The sequence below is a fragment of the Dunckerocampus dactyliophorus genome, chromosome 14 (genome assembly GCF_027744805.1).
Source record: "Dunckerocampus dactyliophorus isolate RoL2022-P2 chromosome 14, RoL_Ddac_1.1, whole genome shotgun sequence".
NCBI lineage: Eukaryota > Metazoa > Chordata > Actinopteri > Syngnathiformes > Syngnathidae > Dunckerocampus > Dunckerocampus dactyliophorus.
Window position 1 is genome coordinate 28,581,732 of NC_072832.1, and position 17,256 is coordinate 28,598,987.

Below are 17,256 nucleotides of genomic sequence, written 5' to 3' on the forward strand. Positions count from 1 at the left end.
TGCATTTACTCACACAACAACACTATTTTCCCATCCTCGTCTTTTCTTTGTTTTTGTTTAAATTCCCTTCTATGCTCATCTTCTGCCAGATCCCCAGTTTGTGGTATACCAACTCAAAGTAAAGATCCACACGTCCAACCCCACCCACACTCGGCGCGAGGACAAGCACATGTTCTTCGAGTTCCCGCAGCCGCTGCCCGTCTGCGGCGACATCAAGGTGGAGTTCTTCCATAAGCAGAACAAGATGATGAAGAAGGTTAGTTCCTGCTGAGTACAGGGAAAAGATATACAGTACATTAGAATAGTCTGTGTACAGCTTTTGTAGTAGGATGGATTTGCAAGCCACTGCAAATGACTCAACACAGCCGTTATTGTCAGTGGACGTGTCTGAAGTGGGAATATTTAGTGCGAGTACCATTCTTATCTGTCTTAATCCTCTTGGGCATGGAATCATGGAGATGAGCAAAGGTAGGTACTGGAATCATCCTCATGCTGCTCATTGGGAGAGACCTTGCCCTCCACCCTCCTTCCACTTGATGATCCCCATCGGTGGGTTGAGGTGTGGAGGAGACATCACCCTCATCCTCATCCTCATCTTCATCTTCCTCAGCAAGGCACTTTGTGTGTTTGGCTTCTTTATGGTGTTGGAAAAGGGAGGGGATCATGCTGTCCTTCGCAATGTCACAGTACATGTTTCCCTTACACGAACCGCAGCTCCCCCTGTGCCAGCAGCATTCTATCCATCCATCAATTTTCCTCCGCTTATCTGGCAGTCTCAGTAGGTAAGCCCAGACTTCCTGGTCCCCGGCCACCTCCTCCATAAAAGCAATATACTGGCTGCACACTGACTACTTTAACTTCCATTCAAGTGGACTTTCTGTGGTATTGCCCCTTGAGAAGATATCAAATGTCACTTCTGTATGGAAAATGTTCTGTTGAATAAATTATTTACTTGTTTTTCCTCTCCCCCAGGACAAAATGTTTCACTTCTGGGTGAACACCTTTTTCATCCCCGGGCCGGAGGAGAGCGTGGAAAAGCTGGAGAACGGTGCCCTGAACAACGTGGAGAGCCAGCAGCGGGCAGGGGGTTCTGGGGGCCAGGCCCCGCCAGTGAGTGTGGAGTGCAGGGACGGCGACGGGGACTTCCTCATCCTGACGCTGACTAAAAACGACCTGGACAAGGCCAACAAAGACAAAGCTAACCGCTACTTCTCACCAAACTTCAAGGTAAGATGATCTGGTTTGCCACAAACGCTGACTTTTACTTTGAAATTGTTTGATGAACTGGTGTGGCACCCAAGACTGACCTTTATTTTGAAATGTCGCTCCCAGGTGAAGCTATATTTCACCAAGACGGTGGAGGAGCCTTCGAATTCGGAGGCGAGCACTTCGACATCCGTGACACCGGATGTGAGCGACAATGAGCCAGACCATTATCGATACTCGGACACCACTGACTCTGATCCGGAAAATGAACCTTTTGACGAAGAGCAGCACACGCAAATCACTAAAGTGTGACGTGGGAGGAGAAGGAGAAGGAATGCTACACCAGGAAACAAAAGGAGAACACTTGAATAGAAACTTAAGAAGAACCTTTTTGACCCGTCCCATCCATCTTCCCCCCCCGGCAATAGAATATCATCATGTCAAATGCCAATTTTAGGGAGAACAGATGACTATCCTGACCAATATTGTTATTTTGTTTCTTTTTCATGAGTTTGGCACGGCCGTCCACCACGTGTGAGCTGTTGACACTGTTGGCCAATAGGAGGAGGAGCTGTACACCTACATGTGCACGTGTATACGTGTACATCTACACGTATACATGTACACATACTGCATATACGTACATCTACACGTACACGCGCATACGTGTACATGTATGTGCAGATACCTATAGCGTATGTGCATATAAAAAGAAAAGAGCAGCACAATGAGGAGGCTGTGGTGGGACGATGCTCCTTATGTGCAAAGCAAGGCCAGAGCACTCCTCATCCTCATCTTTTACTCTTCATCCTCCTTTACTGTGAATGCTTCTTGTGCTCTTTGCTGGCTGGATCACATGACTTTAGGCCTTTCGTGCAGCGCAAACTGCATGCCTTGCCCGGGTTTTATTAGGGGGGAGGTGGGGGGTTGTGAAAATGTCTAAAAAGCATTGCCATTCCTGTTCCCACTGTGTATACCTTTAAATTATGCAGAACAAGACATCCCATGTAATTGTTCATGTTTTTTTATCCTAAAATAATAAAAATATCATACACAAAACAATCAGCACCACACTTTCATCCCAAACGTATGCAAGCGTGCAGGCTACATGCACATAACTTCCTGCCATCAGAGGTTAGCAAAACAGTGGCGTCTTCATCATCATCAAAGTCTGGACCTCGAACACACTGAGTGATCTAACAACTTTGTCTTTCAAGCTGAGCTAACAACCAGCTGGACCATTTTTGGTGCTCCCCAAATCAGAACAAGGATTAAGATCACCACACACCCAAAGGACCACTGGGAAGTCCAACATGCGTACGCGCGTCTGTGGCTTCATTGGTGGAAGTTGGAAGTCCAACATCCGTGTGTTTATGCAGCCTTGCTGTGAAGCTTCTAAGGATTTCTCATCACGTGTACATTGTACTACCCGTGCCACATACCTGCAAAAGTACACATCAAGGAGATTATAGAGCAGGAGTGCCAACTTGGCACCCACTTCTGTATTATGCCCTGTTCGGGTTTGGCCGCCATGATGGTGAGCAGAATCCACGAGTACGAGCATGAAACAAGCACAGCTCATTATCTGTACTCATGATGAAGGAAAACCCTAACCTTAACCCAAACCACTTATGTATTCACTCTTCACGCTCTGTGATTGGCCAGTCACACACGGTCTAGGGAACCATCACTCCCTCGACGGACTTGCTGCAGGCAGTGAGAGGAGGCGTGCCTGTCACTCTTTCACACACAAACTAGGTGGGCTCCACTCCAGCTCACATTCTCTATTTTGGTTTGTATGATATCTAAAGGGGCCGCATGGTGGTCTAGTGGTCACCACATTGGCCACACAGAAGATGTGGAAGACCTGGGTTGGAATCTGTTGGGCATTTGTGTGTGGAGTTTGCATGTGCTCCCCGTGTGTGTGTGGGTTTTCTGGGTACTCCGGTTTCCTCCCACATTCCAAAAACATGCATGTTAGCTTCATTGGAGACTCTAAATGGTCCATAGGTATGAATGTGAGTGTTTTGTTTATATGTGCCCTGCCATTGGTTGGACACCAGTCCAGGGTGTACCCCACCTCTCACCTGAAGTCAGCTGGGATAGGCTCCAGCATACCCCTGTGACCCTAGTGAGGATAATGGATGATATCTAAAGTTAGTTGGTGAACTTGTTTCATTCCGTACAGCGTGCATTTGGGTGTAAACACCTTGTGTCATTTGGAAACGTGCTCATAGTACTGAACGCAGTGCTTTTGGGAAAACTACAGTGAACAAGGCTGATGATTTCTTTGTTTGCATGAATCACCAACTTCACACAAAAACAACTAAGATGACCTGCACACATACAGCTGAATATTAAACAATAAACACAGCAACTTCTCATCAGCCCAGGTCCACTTCACACTTCAAATCATGTACCGTTAAACCACGCCCCCCACTTCCTTTTATGACCCGCCCATTCAGAGTTTAACACTCCCAAAAATGTCTGCTTCAGTAATTCATGGCTGAGCACTGCTCAGCCATGAATTACTCTCAGACGCTCCAAATGACCACAAGTCATTCTTCAGGTTCCCCATGAACTAAGCCAGGTATGTGTGATAAAAATGTTGATTGTACATGATTGTTGTACATAAACAAGACTGAGACAATAATCTTTAGTTGAATTCATGACAAGTCAGTAATGATGATGATTTAGATTCTAGTCTACGAAACGTATGAACAATGACTTTACTGAAATACATGTTGCAGTGTGTAAATACTTCCAGTTAAATATCCACATCATACAAGTACTTTGACATGCAATTTCTGTTCTTCCTTATGGGCATGAAAAAAATAAGCAGACTTTTAAAATCAACTTGGAATGGTAATGAAGGATGCCACGTGTGCTCCTGCCCACACTCAGTGGCAGAGCCACAAATGTTTGGTCGGGGCGGCCAAGGTGAAACCTTTACGCACATGAAGGTGGCAATAAGGTGATACCTGAATTGAGGTGGCCACCCTGTAGCTCCGTAGCTGAGCGATGTGCCAAGGACATGTTTTCGATGAACAGTTTCTGAGTTCTGCTCCCCATCATGGCGGCCAACCCCGCGCAGGGCATAATATGGAAGTGGATGCCGATGGGAACTCCTGTTCCCATCAAAGTGTACGCACTGCGTAAACTTTATTTTATCCTCAGCTCAGAGCTAGTGAATACATTGTGCTCACTTGCCCCCCTGGCCACGCCCACCTCTCTTGCTCCCCATCATGGCAGACTTTCTCCTCCATAGCGTACTACACCGACTACGTTTACATGCAGTCAATATTCGGGTCTAGGTTAATATTCCAGTATAACCCATTTACAACGCACGGAAAATGTCATGACACAATGCGTGTCATTTCCGCTGCTTCTTCCTGTTTCCAAAAACAACAACATCATGAACGCCTTTGTTTGCCTTTTGGTGCTGGTACTGACCCACCACCAGTACTTGCCACTATCCTGTCTCACTTTCTTCATTGGGAAGGTGAGAACATGAAGAAATAGTAGATGGAGGCGGAGCTGTACCATCCACATCCATGCTACACCCCCAGAGCCCCCTGGACACTTTTGAAGATGTGTGCGTACAAACTGCTGCTTCTGATAGATTTGGCTATCGCGGTACGTTTTACCGTCTATAAAAGACATCATGTTCCTGTCTTTCACCACACGAGCGAGGTGGCTTGTTTCCCCATCGCTCCAAAAGTGGGGGGTTTTGCGTGTGGTTATATTTACAAGTACAGTAGTCCCTGCCAAAGACACAAGATTCCTTTCCAATAGAACATACGCAGAACACAAATGAATGTTCCTTTTGATCGGGATATCCCGATGACCCGATTTTTGGGTTAAAAAAGGAGTAACCCAGGGATAATATTCGGGTTTTTAAAAAGCATATTCTGCTTTTTCAAAAGGGTTATTGGTGTTTACATGGCCGTGCGCAACCAGGTTATTGCTAATATTCCCGTTAAGATGGGGTTACTTTACTGCATGGAAACAGAGCCACTGACTCCCATTCATTTGCATTTGAGTTGTTTATCCTGTTCTTAACCCCACATTCTTTCATGTTCCACAGGACAGAAGCAAGCACTTCCTGTCCTGCGCTCTTACTTTGGCGGGCTGCACTTCCTGCCGGGAAGAAACTGCAGCCGCTTCACCCCAGGTGGTTGCTACGCCATTAACATTTGCGGGGTTTAAAAGCCCAGTGCCGCCTGGAGTACGGTGCTGGTTCATTGCCTGCAGTCATCTCGCCGATGCTGCTACTACCAATTGTTTTGTTTTCACAGCCTTTTCCTCTGTCGCCGTCTGTGTTGTTCCAGTACCGTTGAGTACCTGCACCTGTTCGTGCAACATTAAAGAGTTTTCTTTGCACGCCGCTGCCTCGTCCTCTGCATACTGGAGGTCAAGCACTCGACAGCCTAAACCAGCTCGTGACACAATCCTTGGTACACATCACATGCACGTTGTACATACACCACGTTTTTTGTGGCGCAGTTTATCTGGCCATTGGGGAGGGGTATGTACGTTCTGCATGTGTGCGAGATCCACGTTACTTCCTCCACTGCAACGGAGCTTCTGTGACGTCACTCTGTCGCTCACACTGCAGGCTTTAAATGTGAGCCAACAAAAGTGAGGCATTTCCGTGTGTTTACGGAAGTAACGATTGCTGCAGCGTGTGCGCTAGTCATGTGCGATACCACCGATTTGATTTCCCATCCGATACGGTGTGAAATTCAGGCCGGTATCGGCAATACCGCTCTGATACTACATGCAAATTCACCCAATGTGTCTGGTAAATGTTAAAAAGTAGTGTAAATAGCATAAATATAAGACATCCTAGACATTTACTCATTTATTTGAAGCATATTGAGTTTGCATGTGCTCCCCGTGTGTGTGTGGGTTTTCTGGGTACTCCGGTTTCCTCCCACATTCCAAAAACATGCATGTTAGCTTCATTGGAGACTCTAAATGGTCCATAGGTATGAATGTGAGTGTTTGTCTATATGTGCCCTGCCATTGGCTGGACACCAGTCCAGAGTGTACCCCACCTCTCACCTGAAGTCAGCTGGGATAGGCTCCAGCATACCCCTGTGACCCTAGTGAGGATAAGTGGCATAGAAAAAGATTGGATGGATGGAAGTATAGCGAGGTAGTGGTGTGATTTACAGCCAAGCTAATATTCAACATCGGAAAAAAGGACAAAATCACGTCTATGAAGTACGAAAGTGTGGATATTTTGATTTGAGAATTGACTTTAGAGCATGAAGTGCATGAAGCTGGTATCACTCCATGGGTGAGACCCACAATAGACCACGCCTTTCCAGGACTGCCTGTCATGACGCAACCCCCCGCCCGAAACGCGATCAGTTCCATGGCAGTCACACGTTAGTCAAATTAGTGTCAGGTTTGGCGCAAGCCAAAGTGAAAATCTGGATCCCAGCGCAGAGGAAAAAGGACAAAAATGAACAAAAATATTTAATGTAACAAAGGGTGTCCACAAGGGACAAAGTACAACACAAAACAGGAAAATCTACAACGGGTAGAACAAACGGAAAGTGCTGACAGCGAAGGGCAGGATAATAACTAGAACAATTGTTACAAAAAAACACTGCAGGCAAACCTAGGCAGGAAACTAATACTAACAAGAAGCAGAATACAGGACTGGTTATACCTCACAGTAAAAATGAACGGAGCCAGGAAGCAAGGAAAAGGGTACAGGAGCAGGACTAAGCGGTAGCGGGTAACAAGGTATCGCTGCTGCCTTGCTTAAGAGGGGTCCCAGGTGAAATTGCCTGCAGGTGTGCTCGGGAGTCTCCGCCTTCACCGGCTAGAGTGCACTGCAGACAAAGAGTAGAGGGGCGGCAGCAGAGCGACAAGCAGAGCGGGACAGTCGTGTGTGTCCAATCAGATGTGTTGTTGTACGTGTTGCTATGGTAATCTAATCACAATCCGTAGCGCACATTATAGCGATGTAATTTATCTTATTTATGATGTATTGTGTAAAACTAAGACATGAATAACATCAAATTAAAAGCACAAAATGAATGCTGACTCACCATCCACCAGTTCCAAGTTCCAGCCAAGGTTTCCCAGAGAGATGATGACATGGCTGTTTGACGTGTGTAGTAAAAGAAAGTGTGCTAGCATGAATTCACTTGAGACAAATGTGCACATTAGCACTCAATAAGTCATCAAACTTACCTTCATGCATTCCCACATAGTATCAGCATTTGACACCACATATGAGGTGAAAGAAAAATGGTAAAAATACAGTAGTAGTCTATCTGTGCAGCATGAGATCAAGTTAGCACATCCACAATGGACATGCGTCAAGTGAGACGGATGTAACACAGAGAATCCGGCCACTTTTCAAAATAAAACATAAAAAAGGGAAATAATGGAAATTATTTTTTCTTTCTGTGCGGCCCGGTACCAAATGGGTTGGGGACCACTGACCTACAGGACGTAATTAACAACAATAATCTGCTTTTTTGGCACAGAATATACATGAATGTTTTTTTAGAAATAGTATAGTAACATAGTAGAATGTTTGTCAACATGAAATCTTGGATGTTTTTTATGAAGACGTACTATGAATGTCCAGCTGGAGTGCCTTCACTCACAGTTGCTTCTACAGATGCACTATGGAAAGTGTCCTTACCGCCTCCATCACTGTTTGGTACGGTAACTGTACAACACGTGATAGGAAGGCACTCCAGCGGGTGATCAAGACCTCACAGAACATTGTTGGGGCAGCCCTCCCCTCACTGCAAGACATTTATAAAACTAGAGTCCTACGAAGAACACACAACCTCATCATTCATATTTTCTTTCTTTTTATATTCGGGCACACGCTCCAAATACAGTGAACATGTGAAATGTCTTCCTCTTCAAGTGAGGAGCGCTTGATCTGCTTACCCGCACAGTACAGGTAATCTGGCCTCATTGGAGCGTTTTTTGAAATGAGCAGTTATCAGAGCGATTTGTAATGTTGTGGGATTTATGGGTATGATATCATAAATCTGCCTGATGCTGATGCAACATAAACAATATGCTGCACCTTCATATGAACCTTTGTGTCTCACGCTTGTATTTTTTTTGGATCATTTTGGTGCATTCCAGCCCACTGACCTTTGGATGCGTGGCAAGGATGTTTGTGGGCGTGCTAACGTAGAATGTCTCCAGATGAAATGAGCAGCAGGCTGCAAGCCCAGGAGGAAGGATGCTGAGAAGGAGGAGGCCGTGGCGAGACAGGCCTGCTCCACTTTGCGTCTCCCCAGTGAAAGAGTAACAGGATTAAGCGTCCATGTCGCTGTCATACGCCAGCAGAAAGCAGCGAGACCCCGACTAAAGCACATCCCCCAGTCTCCTGATAATAACCTATGAATGTTTGATTATATGAACACATAATCCCCCTCTGTTCGATTAACATGGCCCCCGCTCTAAAGCACTCGATGGAGACATCAAAGCTGAGGAAGGAGACGGCTGAGGAAGACTCTGGGACGTGAAGAACGAAGGAGTGGACCAGCGGGAGGACCACAGGCCAAGTAGAAGCGGGACTTCAGTGTCCAGCTTTTACCATCAGTTCTCTGCATCTCCTCAAGAAACACTACAATTATTATAATATAACATAATCCTAATCATAATATCACATGTTAATATACACAAACCAGTCATAGTAGTATAATACCCCTGAATTACTCACACCTTGGAAGATTAGCACCCATGCTAATGCCAACACAACAAGATAGGTGTCCCGGCTGAGTTTTTCAGACCTGCCAACATGTACTCGTTTTCTGTATTCTGCATTCTTAATGGTAGTACACTACGTGTCCAAGGTTGGCAGCTTGGCTTCTTTGCTTTTTTGCTCCCAAATGTGACGACGACACGCACGCGTTCTTCATATTCAAAATGACGTGTATTGATATTACGTTGATACAATATTAAAAAATATATCAAGGAAAGCCTGCTACTGCATATTTACGTGTATAGTTACTGTATAAAAAACACATACCATTGATATACAGTATCAACCTTTTACCTAAAATGAATATAAATACAAATATAAAAATAATTAAAATACTAAGTCTGTTTTTGATGCATTTTAATCACTGAAATATTTAAAAATGTAAAATAGAAATACATGCAGTTACATATTTAAATATGCCTATTCATATGAAAATAAATGCATGTTTAAAAATGCATGTGTAAAGAGCATTCAACCATCAAATGTTTGTGCAGAAATATATGAAATATTCTAAAATGCATTTCAAAAACATGAATAGAAAAATAAAACATGTTGTACTTTATGTATATTAATGAAAGACAAAAATATGAAGAATGATTTTTATCCCAGCTGGGGAAATGATGAACATCACCCATCGTTAGGGTGGGGTGCTGGGGGTATGCTGGAGCCCATATCAACTTTATGACTTCATTTATTTCTAATTTATGGGCGCTAACCTGTCACTCCTACGCAAGATCCTGCACAACCCAATTGCTTTTATTGTGAAAATAACAATCATCATCATCCCAATAAATAGTTAGCTTTGTAGTTCAGACAGCAGACGGACTTCATCCCAATCTGCAGCACTGGAAATAATCCCTGCCAGGGGGAAATTAGGGAAAACCCACCCACCTGGTGAGGGGGCGCTTTATCTCCAACATGCTGAGCCAGCCCTTTTATTTGGCCCAGATTGAGGTGGGATTACGTGGCCGTGGCTCCAAATGCTGCTGGAGACCACCAACACCTCCTTGTTTGTCTTTTTGTTCTTCTCGTTTTAGCAGCAACTCAAACATGAAAACAGCTGCTAGTGGATGATTCTTACTACCCGCAGCACTAGCTGTACTAGCAGTACTAACAGTACTAGCAGTACTAGCAGCCAGTATTAGCTGTAGTAGTGCCAGTACAAGCGGTAGTGTGTGGGACAAAGGAGAAGATAAAGCCAAGCTGGTAAATCCATTTCCCTTCCATCTGTTGGTAGCAGGGCTGCACTCACCAAGACCCGGCAACCCAAACCCCCACTTACACCCCTCCCCTGTCAGAGCGGCACAGCTGTGTTGCATTTGGATTAGGCTGGGAATAAAACAGGAAGTAGAAACTCAACACAAAGCTGAAACACTCACTCATGCAGACCCACCATGCAAGGCCTGTGGGAATAACAAAAGTAAGTGTGCACGTGCGTGTGAACATGTACATGTAAACATGCTATAGAATGTATAGAAGTACTAGCATGGGATAGAATGTATAGAAGTACTATCATGGGATAGAATGTATAGAAGTACTAGCATGGTATAGAATGTATAGAAGTACTATCATGGTATAGAATGTATAGAAGTACTAGCATGGGATAGAATGTATAGAAGTACTAGCATGGTATAGAATGTATAGAAGTACTAGCATGGGATAGAATGTATAGAAGTACTAGCATGGGATAGAATGTATAGAAGTACTATCATGGGATAGAATGTATAGAAGTACTATCATGGTATAGAATGTATAGAAGTACTAGCATGGGATAGAATGTATAGAAGTACTAGCATGGGATAGAATGTATAGAAGTACTATCATGGGATAGAATGTATAGAAGTACTAGCATGGGATAGAATGTATAGAAGTACTATCATGGTATAGAATGTATAGAAGTACTATCATGGGATAGAATGTATAGAAGTACTAGCATGGGATAGAATGTATAGAAGTACTAGCATGGTATAGAATGTATAGAAGTACTAGCATGGGATAGAATGTATAGAAGTACTAGCATGGTATAGAATGTATAGAAGTACTATCATGGGATAGAATGTATAGAAGTACTAGCATGGTATAGAATGTATAGAAGTACTATCATGGTATAGAATGTATAGAAGTACTAGCATGGGATAGAATGTATAGAAGTACTATCATGGGATAGAATGTATAGAAGTACTAGCATGGGATAGAATGTATAGAAGTACTATCATGGTATAGAATGTATAGAAGTACTATCATGGGATAGAATGTATAGAAGTACTAGCATGGGATAGAATGTATAGAAGTACTAGCATGGTATAGAATGTATAGAAGTACTAGCATGGGATAGAATGTATAGAAGTACTATCATGGTATAGAATGTATAGAAGTACTATCATGGGATAGAATGTATAGAAGTACTAGCATGGTATAGAATGTATAGAAGTACTATCATGGGATAGAATGTATAGAAGTACTAGCATGGTATAGAATGTATAGAAGTACTAGCATGGGATAGAATGTATAGAAGTACTATCATGGTATAGAATGTATAGAAGTACTATCATGGGATAGAATGTATAGAAGTACTAGCATGGTATAGAATGTATAGAAGTACTATCATGGGATAGAATGTATAGAAGTACTAGCATGGTATAGAATGTATAGAAGTATTATCATGGTATAGAATGTATAGAAGTACTAGCATGGTATAGAATGTATAGAAGTACTATCATGGGATAGAATGTATAGAAGTACTAGCATGGTATAGAATGTATAGAAGTACTAGAATGGTATAGAATGTATAGAAGTACTAGCATGGTATAGAATGTATAGAAGTACTATCATGGGATAGAATGTATAGAAGTACTATCATGGTATAGAATGTATAGAAGTACTAGCATGGTATAGAATGTATAGAAGTACTATCATGGGATAGAATGTATAGAAGTACTAGCATAGTATAGAATGTATAGAAGTACTATCATGGCCTAGAATGTATAGAAGTACTAGCATGGTATAGAATGTATAGAAGTACTACCATGGTATAGAATGCATAGAAGTACTATCATGCCATAGAATGTATAGAAGTACTATAATGGCCAAGATTGTACAGAAGTACTATCATGGTATAGAATGTATAGAGTACTATTATGGCCTAGAATGTACAGAAGTACTATCATGGTATAGAATGTACAGAAGTACTATCATGGTAAAGAATGTATAGACGTAATATCATGCTGTAGAATGTATAGAAGTACTATCATCCTATAGAATGTGTAGAAGTACTATCATGGCCTAGAATGTACAGAAGTACGATAATGCCATAGAATGAAAAGAAGTACTATCATGCCAATGAATGTATAGAAGTAATAGCATGTTGTAGAATGTATAGAAGTACTATCATGCTATGGAATTTATAATAGTACATTCATTGTAGAGAATGTACAGAAGTACTATAGAATTTATAGAAGTACTATAATGGTATAGAATGGATAGAGGTACTACCATGGTATAGAATGTATAGAAGTACTATCATGGCATAGAATGTACAGAAGTACTATCATGGGATAGAATGTATAGAAGTACTATCATGCTATAGAATGTACAGAAGTACTATCATGGTAGAGAATGTATAGAAGTACTATCATGGTAGGGAATATATCCTCCTAAGACCCGAACTCTTGCAAGGCATGCATTTTTATTTTCTCTTTGATATTTAGGCTAATTGGGACCTGATGAGTGTAAAAACAAAGAATTATCTTTTTACATGATGTAGTTTCTGAGAAAAATGATGTCCGCATATGAGGACATTCGTTTTAAATTTGAGTGAACACAATAACATCACAATTGAGTAATGATGTGCAAAACTTTATTTGTTGCCTGAACACAGCAGCATTTTTTCCGAGTGCAAAAACAAAATTCAAAGCAACAACTTGTGCCCCTTTACGCAAGTCATATGAAGTGCTGCTAACAGTTGCAGGAGGACAGATATAAAATAAGTAAACCTTCAAAAATATTTTTCATTGCTACTGTTGAACTGTTTATTTCAAAACGTGAAACTTGCACACCAAAAGTGCTCCAACATTTTTTCCCCTTGGGAAAATGTTCATGCCTATGTATGAAAGGCAGCGTAACAGTTGCGATCTGCCTGTAAGCAGAGGAACACCTTGCACATAACACACTGCACTCGAGTTTTCCCTGAGCATCCTTTTGCTCTGCATCGTGATGCGTTCTTTGAGTGTACCACTTCTGGCAGATGTGCATTAGCCTTCCTGCGGAATGAGATGTGGGGCACTGCCTGCACTGGACGCTGTTTCCCTTGGACTGAAACTTCTGTGTCATCTTCCTGCTCTGAAAAGTCAGAGTTGTCATTGTCTCTCTGAGCCAAGAAGGTCATGGCCACTTCCATGCGGAATTGAAGGAACTGCATGATGTTCTTCTTTGGTGTGCCATTCAGAGTGAGGTCTTTGCGGTACAGTAGCCAGCTGTTGGCTAAAGCCAGATCGGTAAAGTGCATCAGCATCCTCAGTGTCCATTTTTTTGTCCGGACACTCATTCGATAGTAGCTCATCATTCTATCCACAAGGTCAACTCCACCTATCTTGGAGTTGTATTCACGGATAACACATGGTGGAGAGATGGTCACATACCGTTTCAGTTTCTTGTCCCATCTCTGGCACATGTCTTCTGGCTCTTGAGCATGTACAGTAGACATCAACACTGGTTTATTGTCAAACCACTTGGTACCCTTTGTTGGACTGTTCTTCATGGCTGAGTCCTGGTGTTGTATCTTCAGAGACATTGCCTGAGACATCAGCCTCTTTCTGCGGTGTCTGAGAGTGACGCCTGGGGGTGCGTGATGTGGCAATGTCACGATCTGACCGATATCCCTCGTATTCCTCGCGCAAACGTTTGCGTCCCCTGATAGGCTGACAGGGCTGTGGTCCTCACACCCACTACTGTCTTCCTCACTGCTGGTGGGAGGAGGTTAATATTCAGCATCTCCCACAGGATCATTGATGACTGATAAATCCTCCACCTCGGAGTTGTCTCCACCAATTAACCCCAGCATTTCCATTACTTGTTGCAGAGAATAATGCTCTTGGAAAATTTTTTTTTTGTTTCAAACCAAAAACAAATCTACATAGATTTTATTTATAAAACACGCCATATTTGTTTGTACTGTATAAAATGATGTTTTCTAACAAAATCATCCCAAAATACAAATTCTAAACCAACTCCCTCTGTCCACATTTGTGGACATGTTCAACAAAATCAACAAAACTAAGTCCCTCTGTCCACATATGTGTACATCAACTTTAGCAGCATGGTAAATCGTCAAATTTTCTTACTTTTGCAAAATTCAACTTCCACAACACACATTGAACACTTCTAAACATATCTGAGCAAGAATCAGCCATGAAATTTGTTTGAATTTTTTACCTGGTCGACTTTTTGATTGGGAGGAGCCATCTGAATGTTTGGGTGGGTTGTCAGCCATCTTGAATTTTACATGTACTTTGTTACACTCTTCTTACACCACTAGGTGGCAGTTTAACGTCCTCAGAAGTGGATGCCAGGCCCTTGTTGTCCAAAATTTAACATTGTAGTCTTGACAACCAAAAATGTGATGTCCACACATGTGGACGCCAGGTCGTAGGATGTACAATGTACAGAAGTACTATTATGGTATAGAATGTATAGAAGTACTATCATGGTATAGAATGTAAAGAAGTACTACCATGGTATAGAATGTACAGAAGTACTATCATGGTATAGAATGTATAGAAGTACTATCATGGGATAGAATGTATAGAAGTACTATCATGCCATAGAATGTATAGAAGTACTATCATGGTATAGAATGTATAGAAGTACTATCATGGCCTAGAATGTACAGAAGTACTTTCATGGTATAGAATGGATAGAATTACTGTCATTCTATAGAATGTACAGAAGTACTATCATAGTCGAGAATGAGCAGAAGTACGATCATGGTCGAGAATGTATAGAAGTACTATCATGCTATAGTTTCTATAGAAGTACTATTATGGTCTAAAATGTATAGAAGTATTATCATGATAGAGAATGTATAGAAGTACTAACATGGTATAGAATGCGTCTGTGTAGGCTCTCAGTTGTACAGGAGTTGTCCATCGAGGGAAAGTCTTCTTGAGACGTCATCTGTACTTCTGTAAAGTAGGTGTCGGACGTTTCGCTCCTCATCCGAAGAGCTTCATCAGCGAACTAACAAGTGCTGGTAGCTTAGGCCTTAAATACAGTAAGAGTGGGCGGAATTGGTGTGCCAACACCCTCCTTCTATTGGTTCCTTACACTAAGACTGGGCAGAGTAGTGGTATTCAAGATTCAAGATTCAAGATTCAAGATTCAAGAGTTTTATTGTCATGTGCATGGTAAAACAGCAGTTATACTATACTATTTTTAGTATAGTATAGTATAGTATAGTATAGTATAATCCTCTCCTGCTATTAGCACCTCCGATAAAAGGGAAGTGTCGCTCCCTGAGTTGGGTATGAACGACTCTGATACTGGCTCGTTAGCATCTATTGTTCTGGCTCGGCCCTGGCTTCACCTCATTTGCAAGACTAAGAGCTGTGGGTTGGGGAAACTAAGCAAATGCTCCAAAAAAGGCTTTATCAACACCGCAGGGACAATTCTAGTGGTCCTCAATCAGCAGTACATCTACACCTTAAAGCAACCAATCACTCTTTTCAGGACAGCGATGTAAAGATTTTGGCCAAAGAAAACAGATGGTTTGAAAGAGGAGTAAAGGAAGCTATTTTTGTCAAACAACAGAACCCATCATTGAATCGGAATGGTGGTTTGAGGTTTAATTTGGACCCTGTGTTCAGCAGGTTACGGAGACCAAAACTTCTGTATAGAATGTACAGAAGTACTATCATGGGATAGAATGTATAGAAGTACTACCATGGCCTAGAATGTACAGAAATACTATCATGGTATAGATTGTATAGAAGTACTATCATGGCCTAGAATGTACAGGAGTACTATCATGGTAGAGAATGTATATAAGTACTACCATGGCCTAAAATGTACAGAATTACTATCATGGTATAGATGTATAGAAGTACTTTCATGGGATAGAATGTACAGAAGTACTATCATGCTATAGTTTCTACAGAAGTACTATCATCGCATAGAATGTACAGAAGTACTATCATGGTAGAGAATGTATAGAAGTACTATTCTGCTATAGAATGTACAGAAGTACTATCATGGGATAGAATGTGTAGAAGTACTATCTTGCTATAGAATGTATAGAGGTACTATCATGGCCTAGAATGTCGAGAAGTACTATCATGGTAAAAGAATGTACGGAAGTACTTTCATGCTAAAGAATGTATAGAAGTACTACCATGGTATAGAATGTACAGAAGTACTATCATGGTAGAGAATTTATAGAAGTGCTATCATGGCCTACAATGTACAGAAGTGCTATCATGGTATAGAATGTATAGAAGTACCACCATGGCCGAGATTGTACAGAAGTACTGTCATGGTATAGAATGTATAGAAGTACTATCATGCTATAGAATGTACAGAAGTACTATCATGGTAGGGAATTTATAGAAGTACTATCATGGCCTAGAATGTATAGAAGTACTATCATGGGATAGAATGTAGAGAGGTACTATCATTCCATAGAATGTATAGAAGTACTACCATGTTATAGAATGTACAGAAGTACTATCATGCTATAGAATATAGAGGAGTTCTATCATGGCCGAGAATGTATAGAAGTACTATCATGGCCTAGAATGTACAGGTGTACTATCATGGGATAGAATGTATAGAAGTACTATCATGCCATAGAATGTATAGAAGTACTACCATGTTATAGAATGTACAGAAGTACTATCATGCTATAAATATAGAGAAGTTCTATCATGGCCGAGAATGTACAGGTGTACTATCATGGGATAGAATGTATAGAAGTACTATCATGCTAATGAATGTATAGAAGTACTATCATGGGATAGAATGTATAGAAGTACTATCATGGCCTAGAAAGTACAGAAGTACTGTCATGGTATAGAATGGGTAAAAGTATTTCCATGGCCTAGAATGTACAGAAGTGGTATCATGGGATAGAAGGTATAGAAGTACTATCATCCTATAGAATGTATAGAAGTACTATCATGGCATAGAATCTACAGAAGTACAATCAAGATATAGAATGTATAGAATTACTATCATTCTATGGAATGTATAGAAATACAATCATGGCCTAGAATGTACAGAAGTACTATCATGGTATCGAA

General features: G+C 41.7%; 1 protein-coding gene across 2 annotated transcripts in view; it reads left to right on the forward strand.

The window, feature by feature from the left end:
* The window catches only part of LOC129193738 (phosphatidylinositol 3,4,5-trisphosphate 3-phosphatase and dual-specificity protein phosphatase PTEN), a 34,926-nt gene extending 32,441 nt beyond the window's left edge, over nucleotides 1–2,485 (forward strand). The window contains exons 7-9 of one of the 2 annotated variants that reach the window (XM_054798313.1): nucleotides 90–256; nucleotides 973–1,227; nucleotides 1,333–2,485. In XM_054798313.1, the coding sequence (XP_054654288.1) occupies nucleotides 90–256; nucleotides 973–1,227; nucleotides 1,333–1,518 (608 nt within the window). In that variant the 3' untranslated portion in view covers nucleotides 1,519–2,485. The remainder of the gene's footprint in view (nucleotides 1–89; nucleotides 257–972; nucleotides 1,228–1,332) is intronic. The other variant, XM_054798312.1, reaches the window with a different exon arrangement.
* Nucleotides 2,486–17,256: the final 14,771 nt, after the last annotated feature.